Source organism: Hylobates moloch, unplaced genomic scaffold, assembly GCF_009828535.3.
Source record: "Hylobates moloch isolate HMO894 unplaced genomic scaffold, HMol_V3 SCAFFOLD_2, whole genome shotgun sequence".
Taxonomy (NCBI): domain Eukaryota; kingdom Metazoa; phylum Chordata; class Mammalia; order Primates; family Hylobatidae; genus Hylobates; species Hylobates moloch.
In genome coordinates this window covers 175,637,336-175,661,942 of record NW_026652277.1, presented here as the reverse complement: position 1 = coordinate 175,661,942, position 24,607 = coordinate 175,637,336, and the positions used below count along the sequence as shown (strand labels likewise).

At 44.6% G+C, this 24,607-nt stretch overlaps 2 protein-coding genes across 11 annotated transcripts in view; both read right to left on the bottom strand.

Moving 5' to 3' along the window:
- The window catches only part of KIF25 (kinesin family member 25), a 51,583-nt gene extending 39,107 nt beyond the window's left edge, over positions 1 to 12,476 (bottom strand). The window contains 5 exon segments of the mRNA XM_058435735.1: positions 154 to 219; positions 11,443 to 11,612; positions 11,713 to 11,889; positions 11,943 to 12,008; positions 12,350 to 12,476. Coding sequence (XP_058291718.1) covers positions 154 to 219; positions 11,443 to 11,612; positions 11,713 to 11,889; positions 11,943 to 12,008; positions 12,350 to 12,476 — 606 coding nt within the window.
- Positions 12,477 to 15,998: 3,522 nt separating this feature from the next.
- AFDN (afadin, adherens junction formation factor) overlaps positions 15,999 to 24,607 on the bottom strand; it is a 146,774-nt gene continuing 138,165 nt past the window's right edge. For 6 of the 10 annotated variants that reach the window (XM_032162535.2, XM_032162546.2, XM_058435688.1 and 3 more), the window contains 3 exons: positions 21,909 to 22,197; positions 18,760 to 18,844; positions 15,999 to 18,174 (listed from right to left, as the gene is read on the bottom strand). In XM_032162535.2, the coding sequence (XP_032018426.1) occupies positions 18,021 to 18,174; positions 18,760 to 18,844; positions 21,909 to 22,197 (528 nt within the window). In that variant the 3' untranslated portion in view covers positions 15,999 to 18,020. Of the gene's footprint in view, positions 18,175 to 18,759; positions 18,845 to 21,677; positions 22,201 to 24,607 lie in introns of all 10 variants that reach the window. The other 4 variants (XM_058435687.1, XM_058435690.1, XM_058435686.1 and 1 more) reach the window with 3 other exon arrangements.

The following is a 24,607-nucleotide window of genomic DNA, read 5'->3' as shown; positions in this document are numbered from 1 at the left end:
TCCCTGTCACCTCACTCGATGGCAAAAAGAAAAGGTCCCAGGGAGTCACCCCCAATGTATTTCTTCTACAAGGGCTAAAAGCTGACTTCAACACGAAGTCACTCCCCACTGGATACGATTCCACTCAGCCTGCAGAACATGTAAAAATATTACCTCTGCCAATTTCAGAAGGAGGACAGCGTTTTCCGTTTCCAGTTCTGCTATCTTGTCTTCTTTGGCCTACAACCAAGGATCCAGAAACGACAATGACCAACAGAGCACTTACCTGGTCATCCTGACAACATGAGAATTCTATTAATCGGCCATCATTGTCATCCTCGGAACACAGCGTACACCAGACACAAATGGGCCCTTGGCGAGGAACTGCCATCCTGGGCTGCACGGCCGTGCTTTGGTCAATGACAGGCCTCGTACCTCACAGTGACCCCTTCAGATGGCAGTGCCTTATTTTTACTGTAGCTTTTCTGTGTCATGACGCACAAATCCTCACTGTTGTGTTACAGCCACCCGCGGTGTTCGGCACAGTCCCGCGTTGCACAGGTCTGTGGCCTGGCTGCAATGGCCGCACCCTATAGCAGCAGGCGGGACCTTCCCAGTTCGTGGAAACGCACCCCACGATGTTCCCACAATGACAAAGTCGTCCAAGGACACATTTCTCAGAACACAACCCCGCCATTAAGCGATGCCTGACTGGGAACTGACCGATGCTGGGCTTGGATGATGCCGCTGCCGCAGGCAGGACAGGGAGGAAAGGCCATCTCCACCCCCGACAGCCCCTGCTTCCCTCCCACCGTCCACGCTCACATCCACCACCTCTCCAGCCTCCAGAGTGGCCCCTGACCAGCAGTGGCAGCCGAACCTGGGGGCTTGGACCCTCCCACTCCTTGTCAGAAGGGGACTCAGAGAGGCCGGCTGGGAGGGCTGAGGGCTGTCACAGAAACACTGGGGCACAGAAGCAGCCGGTGTGAAGGCCCCGAGGTGGGAACAAGCGTGGCGTGTTGAGGACAGGGCAGAGGCCTCTGAGGCCGGCGAGTGGGTGAGGGAGGCTGAGGTGGGAAGGAGGCCGGGGCATGGCCAGGGTGTGTGCAAGCCAGATGCAAGCCCGGGTTTGATCCCACATAGACGGGAGGGCACTGGAGGGTCTGACATAGGACAGTGACATGTCACCTATTAACAGTGAACACGGAGAGAGCCAGCGACCAGAGAATTTCCTGCCAAGACAACCAGCAGTTTCTTAGGAAGGGGGTTCAGGTGCAGCCCCTCCTACTGGGGGTCCAGTCCTCTGCTGGGGACTCCTCCTCCCCCACGCCTGCTGACACGCCCACAGCCAGCTGTGATGAGTTTAGGACAATCTTACTTTAACTCCAAACTCTTTGGGACTGGTGACATGACCTGAGGCCTTGGGAGTCATCTACACCAGAGGTCCCCAACTTTTTGCCACCAGGGACTGGTTTCGTGGAAGACAGTTTGTCCACAGGCTGGGGGTAGGGTGGTTTTGGAATGAAATTCTTCCACCTCAGGTCATCAGGCATTAGATTCTCATAAGGAGCACGCAACCTAGATCGCCCGCACGTGCGGTTCACGGGAGGGTCCGTGCTCCTCTGAGACTCTGATATCGCTGCTGATCTGGCAGGAGGCAGAGCTCAGGAGGGAATGCTCACTGGCCCCTGCTCACCTCCTGCTGTGCACACGGTTCCTAACAGGACACGGACCAGTACCGGTCCATGGCATGGAGGCTGGGGACCCCGATCTACGCTATCCATTGCTATATGCAGTCCATTTAACCTCTTAAAAAGAAATCTCTGGAATATTTCCTCTCCAATCCACTTAAATCCAAGAGGGCACCCTCTCTTCATGGACTACTGCAGGAGCAGACACCACCACTCTCTTCCAGCTTCTTCTTTGTGGAAATGAAAACGTTTCCATATCCTGACTGAGGCACAAATCACACGCCAGACAATTTACTCATCTCAAGTGCACAATTCAGTGAGCTTTAGTGTACTTCGAGTACAACACTCACCAGAATTAGTTTCAGAATATGTTCATCTTCCTCAAAAGAAACCCTTAGACATTACTCCTAACTACTTCCTACCCCAGTGCCAGGAAACCACTGATCTATTTTCTATCTCTGTATTTGCTGATTCTGGACGTTTCATGTAAATAGAATCACACAACACGTGGTCCTTCGTGTCTGGCTTCCACTCTGCATAAGGTTTCCAGGGCTCAACCATGTGTAGCAATATCAGAATTTCATTCCTTTTTATTGCCAAATAGTATTTCATTGTATGGATGTACAACATTTTGTTTATTCATTCATCAGCTGATGGACGTTGAGGTTTTCTCTTCCTTTTGGTTATTAAGAGCCGTGCTGCCAGGACGTTCCCGGACAAGCTTTGTGGGGAAATGTTTTCAGTTCTCTCGGGTGCATATACCTAGCATTTTGAGGAACCGCTAGACTGTCTTCCAAAGCAGCTGTGAGGCAGGAGGATAGGGAATTAGGGTAACCAAGGGCGAAGGCATAAGCAAAAGAACAGCAGGTGCAGCTACTTCCAGGCAGGACTGGGGAGCACACAGACCACAGCCTCCCTCTGGTGATAACAAGACAGACAAGTTTGCACGTCAGCCTCGGATTGACCACGGGCCACATCTCTGCTTCAGCCTCTGATTGGTCACAGGCCTCTAAAGAGCACCGAGGGGTGTTACCAAATTCTTTTCGCTTAGAGAACCCTAAAGAACATTGCATCTGGGGATCTTGAGCCGCTTGCTTGAGCCCGCTCCCACTCTGTGGAGTGCACTTTCGCTTCAATAAATCTGCACTTTCAATACATCTGTGCTTTTGTTGCTTTTTTCTTTTGTTGCTTCTTTCTTTTGTTGCTTTGTTTGTACATTTTGTTCAATTCTTTGTTCAATGCACCAAGAACCTGGACAACTCAAAGTCAAGACGTCCCATCCGGTAACAGTGGCATTATTTTTACATTCCCACACAACTGCATGAGGATCCCGATTGCTCCACCTCCTCTCAAACACCTGTTATTATCTCTCTTTTTTATTATAGTCCTCTCTGTGGCAAGCAGTGGTGTCACACTGCAGTTTTATTTGTCTTTCCCTGGTTGCTAATAATGGTGAACATCATTTTCAGTATAAAAGTCTTGTTAAGTCTTATACCTTGTACTTCTTTGGTTAAAGGTATTCTGAAATGTTTTGATATTTTTGATGCTATTGTAAGTGAAATTGTTTTCTCTTTCTTTCTTTTTCTTTTTTTTTTTTTTGGACAGAGTCTCGTTCTGTTGTCTGGGTTGGAGTGCAATGGCCTAATCTTGGCTCACTGCAACCTCCACCTCTCAGGTTCAAGCGATTCTCCTGCCTCAGCCTCCCAAGTAGCTGGGATTACAGGCGCCCGCCACCACGCCCAGCTAATTTTTTGTATTTTTAGTAGAGATGGGGTTTTGTCATGTTGGCCAGGCTGGTCTCGAACTGCTGACCTCAGGTGATCCACCCGCCTCGGCCTCCCAAAGTGCTGGGATTACAGGCGCGAGCCACCATGCCTAGCCTTTTTTTTTTTTTTTTTTAATAGAGACGGGGTCTCGATATGCTGGCCACATTGGTCTTGAACTCTTGGCCTCAAGCAACCCTCCTGTCTCAGCCTCCCAGAATACTAGGATTACAGGTGTGAGCCACCATGCCTGGCTGGAATTGTTTTCTTAATTTCATTTTCAGTTGTTCATTTCTACAGTATAGAAATACATTTGCTTTTTGTATATTGATCTTATATTCTTCAACCTTGCTGAATTTATTTCTGTGAATGAGTTTTCTTTTAGTGGATTTTTTTTTTTTGAGACGGAGTCTCGCTCTGTCACCCAGGCTGGAGCGTAATGGCATGATCTTGGCTCACTGCAACCTCTGCCTCCTGGGTTCAAGTGATTCTCCCACTTCAGCCTCCTGAGTAGCTGGGGTTACAGGTACCTGCCATCATGCCTGGCTAATTTTTGTATTTTTGTAGAGATGGGGTTTCACCATGTTGGCCAGGCTGGTCTCGAACTCCAGACCTCAAGTGATCCGCTCACCTCTGCCTCCCAAAGTGCTGGGATTACAGGCATGCGCCACTGCGCCTGGCCCCTTTTTAGTGGATTTCCTAGAATTTTCTGTCTACAAGATCATGTCTTCTGCAAATCAGAGATCATCTTCCTTCTTCCTTTCTGACATAGATGCCATTTCCTTTTGATTTCCCTGCCCAACTGCCTGACTAGTGTTTCCAGGACAATGTGGACTAGATGTGTTGAGAGTGGATGTGTCTGTCTTGCTCCTGGTCTCCAGGGAGAGGTGTTGGGTCTTTCAGCATTGTGACATTAGCTGTAGTTCTCTCACAGATGCCTTTTATCAAGTTGGGGAATTTCCCTTCCATTCTTATTTGATTGAGTGTTTTTATTATGAAGAGGTGTTAAATTGTGTCAAATGCTTCTTCTGGGTCTATTAAGATAATCATAGCAGTTTTGTCCTTTATTTTATTGATATGGTCTATTACCTTAACTGATTTTTGAATGCTGAACCTGCCTTGCATTCCTGGAGTGAGTCCTGCTTGGTCATGATGTATAATCCTCTTTATATATTGCTGGATTCTGCTAACTCATCTATTGTTGAGGGCTTCTGCACCTCTATTTATAAGAGATACTGCTCTGTAGTTTTCCTTGCTCGTGATATCTTTCTGTGGCTCTGGCTTCAGGGTAATATGGCCTCATGGAATGGGAAATGTTCTCTCCTCTTCTAGATTTTGAAAGAGTTTGTGAGGGACTGGTGCTAATTCCTCTTTAAGTGTTGGGTAGAATTCAATGACGCCAACTGGGCCTGAACTTTTCTTTGTGGAGGTTTTTGGTTACTAATTCGATCTCTCTACTCATTACAGTTCAATTCAGATTTTCTATTTTTTCTTTAATCAGTTTTGGTAGTTTGTGTTTTTATAGCAACTTGACCATTTCATCTAATTTGTGGGCAATGTTCATAGTGTTTTCTTATAATCCTTTATATTTCTGTAAGATAATATTCTCTTTTTTGTTCTTTTTTTTATAGAGATGGGGTCTCACCATGTCACCCAGGCTGGTTCCTAACCTCCCACCTCGGCCACCCCTTTTTTATCCTTGATTTTAGCAATTTGAGACCCTGTTTAGTCAGTCAAGCTAAAGGTTCATCAATTTTATTGATATTTTCAAAGAGCCAATTATTTGTGTTTATTTTCTCTGTAGCTTTTCTATCCTCTATTTCATTTGCTTCTGCTCTAATCTCTTTTGTTTGCTTCCTTCTATTTGAGTCTAGTTTGCTATGCCTTGTCCAGTGTCTTAAGGTAGAAGAGTAGGTTGTTGACGTGAGATCTGTCTCCTTTTAAAATATAGGCTTTTACATCTATAAATTTCCATCTAAGCCTTGCTTTAGCTTCATCCCATAAGTTTCTGTACTGTGATATCTTCATTTTCATTTATCTCAAAGTACTTCCTTATTTCCTCATGGTTTCCTCTTTGACACATTTGGTTATTTAAGAGTATCTTGTTTAATTTCCACATGTTTGTGAGTTTCCCAAATGTATTTTTGCCATCAATTTCAAATTTAACTCCATTCTGAACACGCTCCAGGACAAACATGCTAGGTCACAGAACAAGCCTGAATAATATATGATTTCTATCCTTTAAATGTATTCAGGCTTGTTCTGTGACCTAGCATGTTTATCCTGGAGCGTGTTCAATGTGCGCTTGAGAAGAATTTTAAATTCTGTTGTTAGGTGGTGCATGCTACAGATGTCTGTTAGGTCTGTTTGGTTTATTGCGTTCTTTGAGTCTTCTGTTTACTTGTTGATTTTCTATCTGGTTGGTCCACCCATAATTGAAGGTAGTGTATTGAAGTCTGCAGTCCTTGTTTTTGAATTGCCTATTTCTCTTCCATTCTGTTGGTTTTTGTCTCAATAGTTCAGGAGCCCTGTTGTTAGATGTATTCTTCCCTCCTCTCTTTTATATTATTATAGTTATACACATTATATGTACATATGTTATAAATACAGTAATACATTGTTATAATTACCACTTTACATAATTTCATGTTCATTAAAGAAGGTGAGAAAAGGAAGGAGGATACATATTCATTTATATGCAAGTTCTATTTCTTTTTATTCACCATGTTTGTTTCTCTTCATTTGGTCCTGTGGATTCGAGTCACTGGCGTCCTTTCCTGACTCCAATAAAACTTTGCCTTCATCACATCCTTCATGCTATTTTTGTCAAATACATTATATTTCTACAAGTTACAGGGCTAACAGTACAATTATACACATTCTGTCTTATACAACTGCTCTTTAAATCAGTTAAGAGAAGGAAAATGAAGAAATACACATGTCTACTCTGTTTTATAATTACATAATTATCTTTACTGATGCTCTTTGTGGATGAGTTTCCTTGTGGTTTCACTTGCTTTCAGCCTGAGGGATTTCCTTTTCACAATAAATTCTCTCAGATTTTTTTTTGAAGAATGCTTTTATTTTGCTTTAATTTTTGAAAGACAGTTTTGCCAGATATAAGACTCTTGATTGACAGGATTTTTTTCTTTCAGCACTTTGAACATGTCACTCCACTGCCGTATGAGTCCATTTTCATGCTGCTAATATAGACAAACCCAAGACTGGGCAAATTACCAAAGAAAGAGGTTTACTGGACTCACAGTTCCACGTGGCTGGGGCAGCCTCACAACCATGGCAGAAGGGGAAAGTCACACCTCACATGGTGACAGAGAGAGACAGAAGGAGCTTGTGCAGGGAAACTCCTCTTTTTAAAACCGTCAGATCTCATGAGACTCATTCACTATCATGAGAACAGCACGGGAAACCTATCTGCTCCCATGATTCAATTACCTCCCACCGGGTCCCTCCACAACACGTGGGAATCCAAGATGAGATCTGGGTGGGGAAACAGCCAAACCCTATCAACTGCCCTCTGACTTCCATCACTGCTGAGGAGAAGCCAGCCATCAGCCCTTTGGGGTTCTCTTGGACATGGCAACTCATTCACCCTTTCTGCTTTCAAGATTTTCATTTTGGCTTCAAACATTTGTACTATGACATGTGTGAGTGTGAATCTCTTTGTATTTATCCCACTTTTGGGATTCATTGAACTTCTTTGAGAGATTCACATTTTTAAGCAAATTTGGGAAGTTTTCAGCAATTATTTCTCTGAATATTTTTCTGCTCCTTTATCTCTCTTCTCTCCTTTTGCTTTCATTATGCATATGCTGGGGGGCTTAAAGGGCTCACATATTTCTCTGAGGTTCTATTCCTTTTTTTAATCTATTTTTATCTCTGTTTTTAAGATAACATAATTTCTACCAATCTGTCCTAAAGTTTGCTGACTTTTCAGTTCAACTCTACTCATGAGCCCTGCCAGATTTTTTTTTTTCCATTTCAGTTATTTTCAGCTCCAGGATTATCATTAAAAATAATTTCGGTCTCTGTGTTGTTTTTTATTTGATGAGGCATTGTCATGGTGTCCCTCACTTCCATGAGCACAGCGCTGTTAATTTTTTGAACATGTCTGTAACGGCTGCTTTAAAGTCTCCGTCTCCTCAACATCTAGGCCCTCCTGCTAATCAGAGTCAAATTAAAAAAAAACCTAGGCCCTCACAAGGCAGCTTTTGTTTCCTGTGTTTTCCTCAGGTCTCATTTTCCTGTTTCTTTGAATGTCTTTGCATGTCTACATTTTTATTGAAAATTGGATGTTTTAGGTAATAGTATACAAACTACATGCTGATTCCTCTCCTCCCTCTTTGTAGCTTGGTTTTGTCGTTCTTTGCTTATTTGTGGAGTCACTTGGCTAGACTATTTCAGTGAAGCTTATTTCCCCTGCAGTGTGAAGCCTCTGGGGTAGCTCCTTGGAGGACTCAGCCTTGGGCATGCACGGAGCCACCCTGGGTTGTGGTGGCTTTGGTGGGGACATTGGCTATCTCTTTCCTTGATCCCTCTGTGAAGCTATCTACCTTATGCAGCATCACATCTACCTGTTAAGTCCATTAATTACCAACTGATTGCTCCATGATTTTCAGTAATGACCTGGGCCTACATTTCTTCAATGTCTGCTCCAATTAAACTGCAGCAGTGAACATTTTTTAAGGCCAGTCTTTGAGGTTTGTTTTAGCTCCAGGAGGGCTTTTTTTTTTTTTTTTTTTTTTGAGACTGAGTCTTGCTCTGTCACCAGGCTGGAGTGCAATGGCGCGATCTCAGCTCACTGCAACCTCTGCCTCCCGGGTAGATGGGACTACAGGTGTGTGCCACCACATCCAACTAATTTTTGTATTTTTAGTAGAGACAGGGTTTCATCATATTGGCCAGGATGATCTCTTATCTCTTGACCTCATGATCCACCCACCTCGGCCTCCCAAAGTGCTGGGATTACAGACGTGAGCCACCGCGCCCACCTGAGGGCTCTTCTTAGTGTCACCTTGGTCCTCTCTAGCAACCTAGCAGGGCAATGAATTAGTTTGTTGATCATATGCTGAATTTTGTCTCTACCCCCAAATTCATATGTTGAAGTCCTAACCCCCAGCGTATTAGAATATGGTTCTATTTGAAGATAGGACCTTTAAAGAGGTGATTAAGTTAAAATGAGTCAACGGGGGTGGGCCCTATTCCAATGCGACTGGTGTCCTTGCAAGACGAGGAAATCTGGACACACACAGAGACCTGAGGGATGAAAAAAGACCACATGAGGACACAGTGAGAAGGTGGCCATCCACAGGCCAAGGAGAGAGGCCTCCGAGGCAACCCAACCTGCCAACGCCTTGAGCTCAGACGCTGGGCCTCAGAACTGTGAGGGAGAAACTTCTGTTGTTTAAGCCCCCAGTCTGTGGTGCTTTGTTCTGGCAGCCCTCACAGACCAATTCATTGCTCCTAATTAAGAGGAACAATCATTTCAGAGCATGCCTTCAGGCTTGAATGTCTCAACGCTGTTTCCAATAAAGCCAGTTCCTTTGGGAAGAGCTTCAGAGCAACCTTTTCTTCCCTGTGGACTGCCCTGCTCTCTGGTCTTTTCAGTTGGCCTCTTTTTACAGAACTGTGTCCTACAGTGGAGCTGGGCCCAGCAATTGGATCCCAGCCTTCTCAGCCTGCTGTTCTTGGGCTAGAGCCCCATCCCATGAGTAGGGGCTGGCTGGAGGAAGGGGGCTGTCCATCATGCTCACCAGGAATTTAGCCTCTTCAACTGGGTGCTGGGGTGAGAAATGCTGGCATCTGTCCCTCCTGGTGAGATAAGGGGACCCTCGGGCGGGAGCTGAGGGGAGAGCGAGCCCTGTCTCCTTGGCCACAACCACCAAGAGTGGGGCTTCTGTCAAGATGAGCTGGGGTGGGGGAAGGAGGGAGCCACAGATGATCATTATTCTTACAGAGTTTTAGCAGACTTTCCTGAATAAATATTTGTCATCTGATGTATGCTGTGAGGACTCTGATTTTTTTTTTTTTTTAACTCTTACTCAAATTCCTATCTAAGGGGTCTGGGGAGTCATGCCCTACAAACCACAAATTCTTATCAGATGGGTTTTATTTGACCCTATATTTTGTGACTTACTTTCCAAATCTGACTCAGGCATAACATTACGAGACAAGGAAGAAAGTCAAAATATTTTACCCCAAAAGCATGTTTCTTTGCCATATTTTGAAATGGTCCTGCAAAGCTGTCCTTTGTCGGGGGACGTGTACATCTGTAAAGAATCTCTGTTAACATGGTTAGATCTTTTTCTTCCAGGCCCTCCCAATCCTGAAGAAATGAACTAGAGTCTAGCACCTTTTAAAGATCTAAATAGGAAACATTTGTCACCTATTGACTCTAAGGGCAGCCACTATGAAACTTCAAAAGAACCTTGGTCTCCACAATCTTTTATCTTAATCTGAACATTTCCTTTCTACTGATTCCAGGTCTTCAGAGAAACTCAACCAGTTGTCAACCAGAAAATGTTTACATTTACCTAGAGCCTGGAAGCCCTCCCACACCTCGCCCTTCGAGTTGTCCCGCCTTTCTGGGCAGACCAATGTATTTCTTAAACGTATTTGATTGATGTCTCCTGCCTCTCTAAATTGTATAAAACCAAGCTGCGCCCCGACCACCTTGGACACATGTTCTCAAGACCTCCTGAGGGCCGTGTCATGGGCCGTGGTCACTCATATTTGGCTCCGAATAAATCTCTTCAAATATTTTAGAGTTTGACTCTTTTCGTTGACAGCCGTTCCCACAATTTCCGTTAAAAAATGGGTGGTTTTCCCCATTTTGCGAGTTTTGCTCAGGTTTTCGGGGCTCTGGTCCCTGCCACCCCGGGTGTGCCCGGGCGGTGTTCTCCCTCCATGGCCATTACTGCGCTTGAAACACTGCCCTCCACAATGTGACATATTCAGAATAGGAATTCAATCTCATCTTCCCACCCTTCTCACAATCCCTCCAACGGTGTCTCTGTGCCCTCAAAAGAAAGATGATCCCTTACTGGTCCCGCCTGACCGGGCAGAGCTCGGCCCCTTGCTGTGCTGTCAGCCTCAAGCAGTAGCTGCTTCCTGCCCTGCCCCAGCCATCCGCGCTGACCCCTGCCCAGCTCACAGCACTGCTGGCCGCAGCCTCTCACCGAGAGCTCCTGCCCTCAGCCTCCAGCCAGAGAAGGACTCGCCATCTCAGCAGAACTAAGCTCAGCGGGCACAGGCACGATGCAGAAATCCTTGATTTCTCAGATTAGGGGACGGCTGAATTATAAACACGTGTAAGACCATGCACCTCCACTCCCCAGCGTTCTGTATTTTACAATCATTCTGTGTTTATTTCATTGATCTACTCCCCGGATTCAACTGTATACTCCAAGAGGGCAGTGACTAGAAGAGCTTAACTGTTCCGGCTTAACTACTGTGCTCCCAGCACGTGCACAGCACACAGCAGACGGTTTTAAAAGCCGCGGAGGCCGTAGGTGGGAGGGGAGAGGAGGCCCGAGGGGAGAGGAGGCCCCGGGTGGGAGGGAAGAAGAGGTCCCGGGTGGGAGGGGAGAAGAGGTCCCGGGTGGGAGGGGAGAGGAGGCGCCGGATGGGAGGGGAGAAGAGGTCCCGGGTGGGAGGGGAGAAGAGGTCCCGGGTGGGAGGGGAGAGGAGGCCCCGGGTGGGAGGGGAGAGGAGGCCCCGGGGGGGGGGGGAGAGGAGGGCCCGGGGGGGGGGGGGGTAGGGGGGAGGAGGTCACAGGGAAGTCCAGGGCCTCAGGTGGAGGTCAGTGGTGGGAGGACAAAGCAGGCCCACCACCCCTAGGTCCTGGAAGCCTAGACGGGAGGGGACAGATCACGTGGGGCCTCTGCGTCCAAAGCTGGCTACCATCCAGTGAAAGCCTCAAGCCCACCCGATTCTCCCAGGCCTCCACGTGGAGCCTGGGGAGGGGGGACCCTCCTCCCTCCCCCACTCACCCACACTTGGCTCTGCAGCTGCCGGGTCCGCTGCTCCCAGAAGCCCCCGCCACCGCCTGCTCCCCGCCGGCATCGCCTCTGCTTCTGGCCTCCTCTCACTGCCCGCAATGACCAGCGCAGGAGCGGGCGTTGGGAGCGCGAGGGGGTGGCCCGAGGCGGGAGCGAGGGGCAGGAGGAAATAGCAGGAAGACCCAGGGGGAGGGGGCCGGTGTCCAAGCGTTGAGGAACGTTTCATCCCTTCTGAATCCCAGGCCTCGCTGGACCCCGGACCCGCCTGGTTCTCCCGTAACTTGCGGAGCTCCTGGACCTGCCCTTCCCAGAGACACAGCGCTGAGTCCCAGCAGCAGGACCTGAACCGGAAGAGGAGGGGCGAGCACAGTCCTGCCTCCTCCTCCCCGCACACTGCAGAGGGAATGACCCGCACTGCCTCCTCCTCCTCCCCACACACTGCAGGGCAATGACCCCCATATTTTAAGGCAGTGGCTTCTCTGGTCACTCACAGTCCAGCACTAGCACGCAGCAGTCGGGGATGCTGTGGGTGTGAGATGCCCTGGATTTTGAAGGCTCTACATGAAAAAGAATGTAGAGAATCTGAATGCATTTTATGTATAGATTGCATGTAGAAATGATGCTGTTGGGATATATTAGGCAAAATAAAATATATCACAATTTATTACACGTCTTTCTACTTTTTTCACGTGACTCCTAGAAAACGGATGGTCTCTGGAGGGGCTGGTGTCAGGTCTCGAGGGGACTGAGCTGCTCTGGGCCCATCCTGTGTCACAGAATGTGGCCAAAGGCTCCAGGAGAGTCGGTGGCAGTGCTGGACGGAGGCCTCATCTCCTGTTGCAGCGTGTTTGTAATACATCAGGTCCGTATCACTGACTTTGTTTCCAAACTTATTTACGTAGCAGCTGTTGGCTAAGCACGCACATAGGCCAGAAGAACAGTGGCGAAAAGGCTTGCACAGCGTCCCAGCTCACGGCCTGGCAGAGGTGACAGGACACGGTATGCGATGTGATGGCGGCGACCATGTGGCATTGTTGGTTAGGAACATGGACACCCGCCCTGACCAGACCCTGGGCTTCTCCACACCCTTTTTCAACTCAGCCTCAAGTCTGCATTGCCATGAGAATCCCCCACGCCTGCGTCCGACATCTGATCAGTTCTGCGTCCCCCACCTTCACCCAGGTGATGCTGGGTTCCCCAGGCCTGACTTTAGGAAGGTTCCCCATGGGTCAGTTTAGCCCGAGTGCCTCCAGCCTTGCTGTATGCAGAGTTGAGTCCAGCTTTAAACTGCGGTGTTTTCCTCCCCCTATTACAAAGCTCTGGAATACAACCTGCTTTACCACCTTAATGACTGGCTCTGCCCATGTCAATGGAAATCCTGCCAAGAGGTGTGACAAATCTGCTTCCACCCGAGACAGCCAGAGGCCCCGTGTAGGTACACAAGTCAGCCCCGCAAATGGTGTCCTCAGGAGCAAAGAATATTCAGGGTGGCCCATGTCCAGTGCTGAGAAACGCCTCTTAGAATATGAGGCTGAGCCAAATTCCCTCCGGAGGCGCTTGCGTCTTGCTCCTCTTCTGAATACATGGAACTTGTTGTGGTACCAAGCCTCCCCGTGCAGCACCCCCTCGCAATCCAGTCGGCCTGTGTGGTCCTCACCTTCGCACTCTCCTCTTCCTTCATTTCCTATTTTTGTTTGTATTCCACCAATTCCTTTTCTTGTCTTGCTAGAAGAAGAATTCTTCAGAGAGATCTGACCAAATCGTTTACAGACTGCAGCAGCCGGCTGTCTTTGAGCAATCCGTCTACTGTGCTGAAGATAGCATTCCTCTATGTTTTCCTGCATGGAAAGCTAATTTCAGAAAGTTATATTTAGTAACGCTAAGCAAGATGTAACTGGATAACTTGCAGGAGGGGATGTATACGCAAAAAGTGAATTTTTAATTCCAAAATTTAATCAAATTTATTCCCCAAAGTCACACAACCCCAAAGATACATACTAGACTTCAGATTGAGAAGAATTTACCCAACAAATATTTATGGATGCCTAGTCTGCAATGGGTGACATATAATTAAACAACTGGAAAGAGAAATAAACATCTCACATCACAGGAAGGAGAGGCTGCTTCATTAAATAAGTCACTCTTTGTCCACAGAGTGCTCTGGACAGTCTTGCATCGATGTCAGTAATTTTCCAATATTTAGGTAATGGCAGTTATAGAAATCAGACAAACCCAAAGTCCCGAGACTCCCTAGCTATGCTTCGCCTGTTCAGAACATGGTACGTATTTTGCTCAACTGAGCTAGGCTGTTTTTATATTTTGGGATCTACTCTCATACAAAAAAGACTGACGGGAGGAAGGTGGAACGTTTTTAAAGCCATCCAATTGATGCTACAGTTTCCCAGGTCTCTCTTTGGGCTTAGATTACTTAATATCTTATAATCATTTTCAAAAGTTCCAAAAGTTGGAACCACTGTCTCCAATTTAACATTCATTTAAGCCTGTAGTCTCTATAAAAGAATAAAACGTAAGATTTAGAAGAGCAGAGAAAAATAAGATCTAACCCACTGAAGACATGTGAAAGTAGTTTTCAGTCTGAAAACCATGGTTACCAATTTGTTTGAAAGCCAAGTTGAGTTTTGTCCTCTTTCCTAATCTGTTCTTTGGCATCTCTGTAACTATGCAAACAACTCTAGAGCTCACCTGTGCCCACCCCAGCCCATGCCTCCACGCTCTCCTATCTGGGTGGCCACACCACCATCTGGTTCCTCAAAGCCTCCAACTCCTGCAGAAGTCTGCTCCGGGCTTCCATTCCTTCCCTTCCCATCCCGGCAACCAGAGCGACAGCCACTGACATCACCTGGGTGACCCCAGCCCCTCCTCAAAACCCTGCAGAGGCTTTGCACTGCGTGAAGACGTCACATTTCCAAGTCACATTTCCTGCCACGGTCTTAGAAAATGCACTCTTTTACCACCGGGTAGCGCCAGGTGGCCCCTGGCTCTCTCCAGCCCCTGCCTGCACCCTCCTGTTCTGGGGGTCTGGGTCCGGGCTCCCCTGATCTTCCTGAGGCTCCAGCTTGCCTGCCTCAGGCTTCTCCTTCCATCTGCAAGGCTTCTCAAGGGCATCATTTTCTCAAAACAGCCTACTATCTCCCAGGAACTTTATTAGACCTCCAGGTGTCCCCTGCACTTCTTTACTGTTAACAGTTACTATATATCTGCACATGTAAAGGGAACATGTGCTTCTGCCTCCTGGAGTGATGCTCCCTGGGGGCAGAGCTGCACTGTTTCAGGACAGCAGGTAAGCGCTGTGAGACCCGTCACCAAGGCAGAGGAGGCACCCGTAGGCTCCCATAAACATTTGCTGAATTAAATAAGAAACTGGCTTCAATTCCCAGTCTCAAGTCTAGTATGTCTCTTTTGAGGTTATGTGATTTTTGGAATAAACTGGATGAAATACTGGAAATAATAAAACTATCACTTTTTGTACATCCTTTCCCTCCTGCAAGCCATTCGAATTAAATTTTGCTTAATGTTTACTAAATATAACTAAATCTTTGAAATCAGTTTTCCACTCAATAAAGGATAGAGGAAATTGTGTCCAACAGCACACACCAGAAAATGATCAAGTGCTTGCTGGTCCGTATGACAGAAGACCACTGTAGGGCAGTACCATTATTTCCATTGACAGCAACAGAAACACAGGCCTTGAGAAGAAAAAGGAATCTGTATTAATACTCAGACTTCCCAAGTTTTTGTATTCCCAAACATTAAAGCCCCCTTTTAAGCATTAAAATATAGTGAAAGTGAATATTATAGTTCTAATACCTAAACATCTCGTTCTATCAAAAAGGTCTCCTCCACAAGTTTCTACAACCCTGACAGACTCCTTCCTTCATGAACATCCTTATTTTTACAATACATGGATTACAGTCACCCTGCTGTGCAGCAAATGGATCTGAAAACCTATTCCTTTTGTCTATCTGAAACTTTGCATCCTTCAACCAACTTCCCATCCTTTTCTCCCCCCAGGAAAGCTCTAAAAATTCTCCATCCCTGCCCTGTCCCGTCCTCCTGCTCACAGGCCATTAAAAGGTACACTGGAAATAGGCAGAGGCAGGAGATGGCGCAGAGGCAGCGCTGAGCCCTGTCCACACAGAAGGTCCCGCCCGCACATGCCCAGGCCTCCCGCAGCTCCCAGGTCCTCATAATGTGACTTGCGTAGTTTTACAATCAAATACCCTTTTACACGAGGCTGTCCCGAGTGGGTTCTTGCACTAAGACGCATCTCACCAGGATGCCTTATGTACACCCTTTACTTATTACTAGGGATATTTTAGGAATTTCAAAGAGGCCACCAAGAGACAGTGTCACTGAGAAATGGCTCAAATGCCCACCTGAGCTTGCCGGGATCAAGGAAGCATCAGGAAGGCCCAGGCAGCAGAACGGCTTATGAGACTCAGGCACCACCCGTGAGCTGTGTGACGAGGCACACGACACGTCCCCACAAATGAAAAAAACTGCCTGACACAGAAATCACACTCAGTAAGTGTTTAATGAAGAATAGACAGATGGAAAGAGACGGGCGAGGAAGGCTGATGTTACAAATATAAACTTTGTCAGCACTTTCAAAACAGTAGCAAATACACTTAAATACATACAAAGTTTATTAAAAATAGTTGCAACTGAAATACAGTAGAAATGGAAAACTACAGCAGTTTTGATGTTTTCTCATAGTAATGCACAGTTCTGAAAAGCACTTTTACACATATTCACATTTGACCTCACTGCCCAAAGATGGCCAAATTCACTTGTGTATAGGTTTCACAACCACACATACAAATATCCCTGTATGTAGATATTTACATGTATCTGCATGTTCTCCTGTGTATTTTTCTATATATTAACAGAAAAGTAATTCATCTGCATCTCTTTAAAGAAAGTGTGGATTTAGTCACCATAAGGCTGCCAGTGTTCTCAAGATATTTGGGAGGCGCTTGCTCTTCCTAGAACTTCCGCTGCAAGCAAGCAAATCCTTCCTCAACACTCAGAACCATTTCACTCTCTTACTCAAACAAGGAAATGGTAAGAGCACACTTTCAAATAAAAAACCTGATAGACATAAAAAAAATTTACACTCGCATTTTTAATGATTTATCATACAACTCTTATTAAAAGTGATTTCGAAGGCAGTAAAAGCCCCTATACCTCTCTTTATAGGAAAGTGTGCCTATTTTCCTAACATATGTTATGTGTAAGAGAACATTCTCTTTGCAAGTGTGCCTATTTTCCTAACATACGAATGTGTAAGAGAACAATATGGTACAGAAGAATCATTTGGACTCCACCAAGGGCTTTGTCAAATAGAAAACTTGCTTGTAATCGCAAAGTTATTCATCATCTTAACACCGGACAATATAAAACACACTGAGGTCCGTCTCCCCAACATCAGCCACATATCCATAGCTGAAGAAATGACAGTGGTAACTCATAATTCAACAAATTAAAATTAAATATAAAAATAGCTTGAACTTCCATATGAGTTATTCTTACAATATTTAAGTTACAGATGCCCTGTAATTGAATTCCTTCCTTGACGGCATACAGATGAAAATCTATTTCTTTTTCAAACTTAAAATTTCTGAGTGACAGCTGTGCTTGAGGGGTCCCTACTCATCTCCCATTCTTCTGCCATTCCCAGTCACATGAACATTGCTCCAATAAAGATCTCTTCTTTTACAGATGCCTTGGAACAGCTGAAGTATGAGTTAACTTTCTAATGTAACTGTCATCTTTAAATTTACCAGTGATTTATTAAGTCTAACAATAATCTGGTATTTATAAAAATAAAATCCCCTAAGCTTAAATCCTCAAAATTTTCTCTCAGAATTAAAATTAATCAAATATTTAGAATTGATCAGAAGAGCTGAAATTTGCGAGGAATGAGATGGAACAGTCTCAGACATGCGTCATCGCCCAGGAAGCTTTGGCCTAAGCCGCTTCACGATGCAGACTAGAAGGATGTTGTGGGAACAGACACCATCAGGGGACACGGGAGGAGCATGTCGCCATATGTTCCTTCCCGGGTAGAAGAGTGTGTGGTCACTACTAAACAGTGCCCACAATAGTCTGAATAGTTCAAGCTATTCTCTGCTTGACAGCTAAAATAAAGTTTCTGAAAAAAACAGAAACAGAACTTCTTTGTGCTCCTCGGTTGATGATGAGGGGAAGATGGGAGAGAAGACACATCCATTCTCTCCTCCTGCCCTCAGTTCTGTCCCCTTTGAACTCAGGACTCCAAAAAAGAAACCAACAAAAAACTTACCCTCATGTAAGTTAGATAATTAAGAAACTAGACAGTGTTTAAATCACATAAATGGCAATCTCATGGTAAAGTAAAATAAAATTTCTTAGAATTCAAACATTTCTAAATCCCAACAATTTTAGAAACAGAAATTGTAAATCACTTGGAAATAAAACCCCCTTCCTCTTTCCTCTTCAAACTCGCACCTACAAACCCACAACTGAAAAGATTTTGGGGTAAATACAAAGTGTTCCCCTATTTTCTTTCACTTTGTGTTCAGTTCATTCTCCAGTTCTGTTAATTTACGAGAAGCTTTCACTTTATTGGATACATCTTGACCTTGTGAAAAAAGACGCTGGCGTTCCTTGAATGTCAAGTTTTCAGGCGCCCCAGAACTTCCAGGTGAATCTGCATCTTGGCTGCAGAAGAGGGCAACATCAAAGATTACTGGACAAACTAGAAACAACCTGTCAACAATTACACACGTTTGCATAATGAGCGATTAAAATTTTCACTCATTCTTTGTTAAACTGTGCTATAACCTTTCCTATAATTCAAATCACAGGGGCTGTATTTAAACCCATCTAGAAAAAAAGGGCAACATGTTCTCTTGGCTAAAACATTAACTTCCCCCAGTCACAGTCAACTCTCAAAAAACTTGTAAGTGAGATTTTACCAAGCAGGCAATTCTTACCAGTTAAACAAGTGTAACCTGAGGGGTACAGTTTAAAATACAGCATGTTAAGGAATCTTACATGTACCTCAGAGGCATCTGTAAATACGCCAAACTTAATAAGAAGTTATAGAATGGTACTGACGATTTTTCTGGGTAGTTCAAATTCAATGTTTTAAGAACACCTGGGGCAATAGCATTTCTAACTAAAATCCAAGTGAGGTCACAGAGTGAAGCCATGAAGTCTGTTTATATAATTTAAAGTGCCGTGAAGAGTGAAAGGGCTCATCAGGTGCAGATGAAGTTCCTCGTCCAGTGCAACCGTCCATACCTTTTAGAGCGCTTCTCTTTTGCATCCCGATAGGCGTCATGGGCTCCAACAGCTGCTCCAGTAGATCCTGGGTAAGAGTTTGGTCCTTTTCCATGAAAGAAACAGTACAAGTTAAAGTACTTGATTATTTCTAAGCTTTACTCATGATAAAGATGCAGTGCTCAGAGAATAAAAAAATACCTTTACTGAATAAGTAGGAAGGTAAAAGACCCTTCATATTGTATCAAAGTTTCATCAATTTGAAATTCACCCCTGTTGGTGGCCTGAGTAATCCAATTACTACTCTCAAAAGGTGCTAAAAAATTGACCTGACGCCCTTCATTATTAGAGAGGAATACTGCCCATGGCCCAGCTCTGCCTCTGACTGGCAGAGCAACTCTGGGTGAGTGTAACATCAACCCATCGGCAACATTTGCCCTGTTCCTACTGGCTTCAGTGGATTGTTGACGATCAAAATATGTGATGCAGACACAAAGTTTTAAATGTATCCAAGTAATAATGTCACTAAGTGTATCCAAGTAACAATCAATGTCATATTGTTAAAATCATAATGCAGTAAATCAGTGTTAATGTATTTCTATTAATTGCAGCATTAGAAAAATTCACACTGGAAAAATATGACAGTGTAATACAGGCTGGAGAAATAAATGCTCAAACTATTTAGCAAACACTGACAGCAATGAATATTGGATTAGACAGGCCACAAAAGTAGTACGATATTTTCACATTAAAATTCTTTTTCAAACAACCTGCACAAAAATAAATTTTTGTTTCTCCTCTTCTACAAAAGGACCTGCTGTGCAGAACTCATCTGATGTGCTGCAGACGGGACACAGCTGCCTTTTGAAGGCGCCTCTCTGCACTGCACCTTCACTCAGGTTTCCCACCACCCTGCAGAGGGCGCCATCCTCAGCAAAGACTCAAAAGATTCAACAGAAACACATCTCTACCTTATGACAATCTATAGCGGGACTTTAGATAAATTACCTCATGGAGACATTTTTTTCAATTTTAGTTCCAAATTTTTTATCTTGCTTAGTTTTAAAAACATTGTGTTATATCTTTTGAGCTTTGTTTTAAGAATGATACTGGCTTTTTCCACTGGTAAAATTAATTCTTCAAAATTTTCAGAACTTTTAGATTTAAAAGTATCAAATACCTTCAGCTGACTCTCTATGAATACTCCAAATCACAGATCATTTTCAAAAAGCTTTAGTGATGAATCTTTCACATAGTGCTATGTTCAAATCTGGTATTACTCATTCACATCCTAATGCTGCTCCTCTCACTGGCCAGTGGAAGAAGCCCAGTCCATCTGCAGAAGCTTTACCAGAGCGCTCGCGACAGCAACAGAGCTGAGCAAGGAATGAGACCACGCTGGTGAAATGAGGAGGACACGAGGTCAGAATGCCCTGCACACGGTGCAGATGGCTCTGTACATTACGAAGAAGTCTTCAAAGAAGTGGAGCAATCAGATGTCGGCTATGACCTGGTCCTGTGAGGTACTTCACGTGTGCAGTAAAATAAGGGTTAGTGGTAGGACTGAGAGCGAAGATGGTGGGCAGTGACACCTCACTATAATACTTGGCTAACAAACCTCACATTTCTGTCATGACACATAAAATATCTTAAGTTCAGCTTGTAAAATTCAATACAAGGAGACTGATGGCATCCTGCTTCAAAATTTACTATTATTCCGTAAATTTCTCTAAAAGGTACCAAATTATAGATATTTACAACAGATATTTCATAAAATGATTTAATCCTGGCTTCCAAAGTGACTCAACCTAAATATTATTATATATTAAACTTTCAAAGTAGATCAAAGCTCTGATCCAGGGGGGCAGGGAAAGACAGAATTCTGGCAAAATTAATCTGTTATTTGAGTAACAGTGACAGTTACACTGAGTCAGACTATTCGACAATTTCAGAATTGTCGAGTCCCATGCCTTGCTTATGGAGAATGATGCAGGATTTAGAAGACTCTCATACACTCATTAAAAGTAATCCTCCTGTAGCTGAAGATATTTAGTATCAGAATTCCAGTTTCATTTAAGGTAAGATTAGTGTGAAATCTGAATCCTTATGAATTCAGCTATATTGAAAACATGCTGTCTTGAAAACACTGACTACTGAACCCATGCCTGTGACAGCCTCTAGGCCCTGTCCCCTGCAGAACGGTCCTGCTCTACAGTCAGCGCAGGGGGTTTCCCTAACAGCAGCTGCATGCCTGCTAAGGTCTGGCTGCTGGTGTTACTAGGTGCTAAGAGTGCAAGTAACAGGTAGGAGTGAAGCCAGTTAGAGGAAAAGGGGATGAGAGGAATTTCACTGTAACTGGGGTCTCTGGACCGTGGCGTGAGGCAGCCTGCACGGAGGTCATGAAGCCAACAGTTAACCAGCTTAGCAGATGCTCCGGCCACACCAACCAAACCACCATGAGAGCGCATGATTTATTCCACAGGCTACTTAATCCAGAACAGAAAGTTCTACCAACATTAAATAATGGAAACTTATAATGTAATTATAACACTTTGTCTTTAGAGACACTACGATGTGTGAAAAGGCACTTGTTCAAACAAATCTAAGATCATTTGTAGAGATAGAAAATGAAAGCCAAGACCAACAGTACTTCAAGTGATTTGGGAACAACAGAGAAGGACTGATTGTCAGCTGATCAAAGAAATGGAACTTTTTAAAGTGTAAAAGAAATCGGAGTACTAAGATATCTACCAAAGAGTATTAGCACAGAACATCACAATCAGAGGCAGAGGAGGATCACCATGCTGAGACCAGTGATCACGACATCCAAATTCCAAGGCAAGTACGATCGCCATGGACCATACTACAGGGCAAGTGTGCAGAGAGATGCTGAGGTTCCAATCATTAAGACAAAGACAGCTGATTTGTCACTCTTTTACCTCTACCTTTGCAGTGGCTGGGATGGTAGGCGCTGGATTTTTTTGGAGGGGGCGGGGGCTGGCCTTTTTTGTGAGCAGTACTGTTGGCTTTGGCTGAGGGTGGCTGGAATGAGTTGGAGAGAAAGATGCCATCGGAGGCCGGGCGTGGCTGGCAGGGGGGTGGCCGTGGTTTAAGAGGGGCAGGAAGGAGGTCCCCATGAGACTTTCTTGTGCTGGAGTACTTATCCTGACCTGCTAGGCTGCAGTCCTCCTCCTCCTCCTCCTCATTGTATGCAACAAACTTGGCAGTGAACAGCGAGTCGGGGGAGAGGACCTGTGTTTTGAGGTAGGAGGCGTTTCGCTGAGGCGGGGGAGGAGGGGCGCCGGGCGCGAGGGACGGGGACGGGGGCTCGTAGTCCCGGGGAAGCGGAGGGCGGCACAGACCAGGCGCCTCGGGCTCCAGCAACCTGCGCGCCGCCTCGTCGTGCTGTCTGCGCCTCTCAGCTTCCAGGCGGCTGTAATACCCTTCTTCCTGTCGCCTCTGCTGGCGGGAATAGACAAGAGTGCAAAGGTCAGAAGTCAGAAGGGAACAGCCGACCCACTGGGCCTTCAAAGGGAACAATCCTCATCATCACACTGATGTCAAAGTTTAATAAAGTTTAATAGTTAGAATTACTATATAACAGAAGCAGCAGGTCAATCCAGAGTCTTCTCCCTAGATTTACAAGTACATTAATACTATCCTGGATTATCTGACAGAAACCGCTCAAAAGCACGGAATGGATTCTCAGCCTCCTGCTTCCCAGTCACTTATGCCTTTCCATTATCCCAGTGGACTGAATTCTCCTCTGCTTTCCTTCTTTCCTTCCTCCACGCTCCTGTTACTTCCTTCTCTCTCTCCTCTTCTGATTTTGGCAGGATATTAACTTACCTGTTACTGCTGTGTTTAAAGATAATGCAAAACTAAAAATAGGCTGTCACTGGCTTTCTATGGCCAGCACTTTCCAAAAGGCAAACTTGCACTCTTTTTCACTGAGCCCCCATGAATGCAGAAGAGCAGTCCTTCCTGGACAAGGAGGGCGTTGAGTGAACCACCCTGTTTACTTCCGGTTATTAGGAAGGAGATTAACAGGAAACCAGAAATGAAAAAAAAAATACTCATTCCCCCAAAGTAACAATCTAACAAATATGCTTTCCATAGTTCTTAACTTATATTTCAAATCTTAATAAACTCCCTAACAGACAGAAAATTAGAGAGCCAGGAATTAACAGCAACAGCAACAAGATATTCAAATATATTTTGACACATACTGTACATTTTTTTCTGACATACATCTGCACAAACTACAGTTGACAGTGTTAAAATTCTTTTAACATTAAAAAAGGTAACAGCACAGTTTTGTTAAAGATTGACAAAAGTTTTAGAGCACAAGAAAAAAGTAAATAAGGGAGATGAAAGAGCAAACAGAATAAACTGCCTCGAGTAAATGTTTAATGCTGTGAAATGAAGTACAATGAATTGTAAATTCGTTCAACCAAAGAAAACTAATTTTAGAGACCTTGCTGGCATTCAGTGAAAACCTGTTAGTCCCTATTTTCAATTTCATCCTGTATTTTCTCCCTACTCCCTCTAGAGCTACACACACACACACACACACACACACACACACACACACACATAGAGTGAATATGCAATGTCACTCCTTCACCTTTTGAGGGAGAAAACTCTTAAGAATAAATGCCACCCCAATTACTGCCCTGAGCCCAATTTGTCATTGAATCTTCTTGCTCTATGTTTAGAAATCCTGAAGGAAAGACTCTCGTCTTCTTGTCTACACAAAGGAAGTGTTCCCTTGGAGTGAGGAATAAACCAGAATGACTTCTTGTGGCTTTTAAATAGAACTATCAAGAATCTTAGTATTAACATGAAGAACAGTTGCTTGGTAACATTTTAGGGAGAAATCAAAACATCCTCTTTTAGTTATACCAAGAGCAGATACAATTACAAGACGACTTTATTCTACCCAACAAATGAATGGCACATTTTTCTATAACAAAGCAAACCCATGAGTTTTGGACATTCTGATATAAAAATAGGTTATTCGCCTTTTTACAGTGACCACTTAATTATAGAAGCAGTTACTAACACAAGTGTATTTGATATAATCGTGAGTTATGAAAACACATTGGAAAAATTAAATAACCCAAGAGTTTCTCAGCACAGGAAAAACACGGCCTGGTCCTCTCTGCATGTGCACTGTGCTGCCGTGACAACCCAGCTGCCCCCGCCAAGGCTCCGGCGTGGCCAGGACTGGGCCCAGCTATAGCAATGGGCACTGTGCAGGGTCTGGGACAGCCAAGCTGGCATTGACCTGGAAAAGCACAGCCCTCCGAGCAGCCAGGGAGCGCTTTCATGGAACAGCAAAGCAACAGCAAACACCATCAACACTTAGACATCAAGCGGCTCAGCATTTTGGAAATCTGATTTCCTTAGAAAGATCATCAATGTTGACTTACCATTACACAAGTGAAAGACTCACAGGGTAACCTAATCCTGAAAGCTCAAACTCTTTGAGAGGACTTCAAAGGCTGTTCAGATTCAACAGATAATACGATGATAAACTTAGAGGGCAAAGGTCTACAAAATGCAGAAATCACCAATTTCAACAGAGGTGAGTGTCCTTACGTTATTCATTCTACTCCATTTAAGTGAAGTCACATCATGTCTATCAAGCTTACTCTTAGATTGTTCTGTATCCTAATAGATCATATCACTACAAAAAACTCTCTACAAGTTCTTTTCTGTGAACAGTACACTGTTCTATTAATATAGTTCACTAGACTATCAAAGAAGGAATTATTAATAAAAACTAAATTTTCCACCATCAGAAGTTGTAACACTGAAAGCTTCTACCTTCATAGAAGGGAAGTAACAGAGAAGAGCAGCTTCT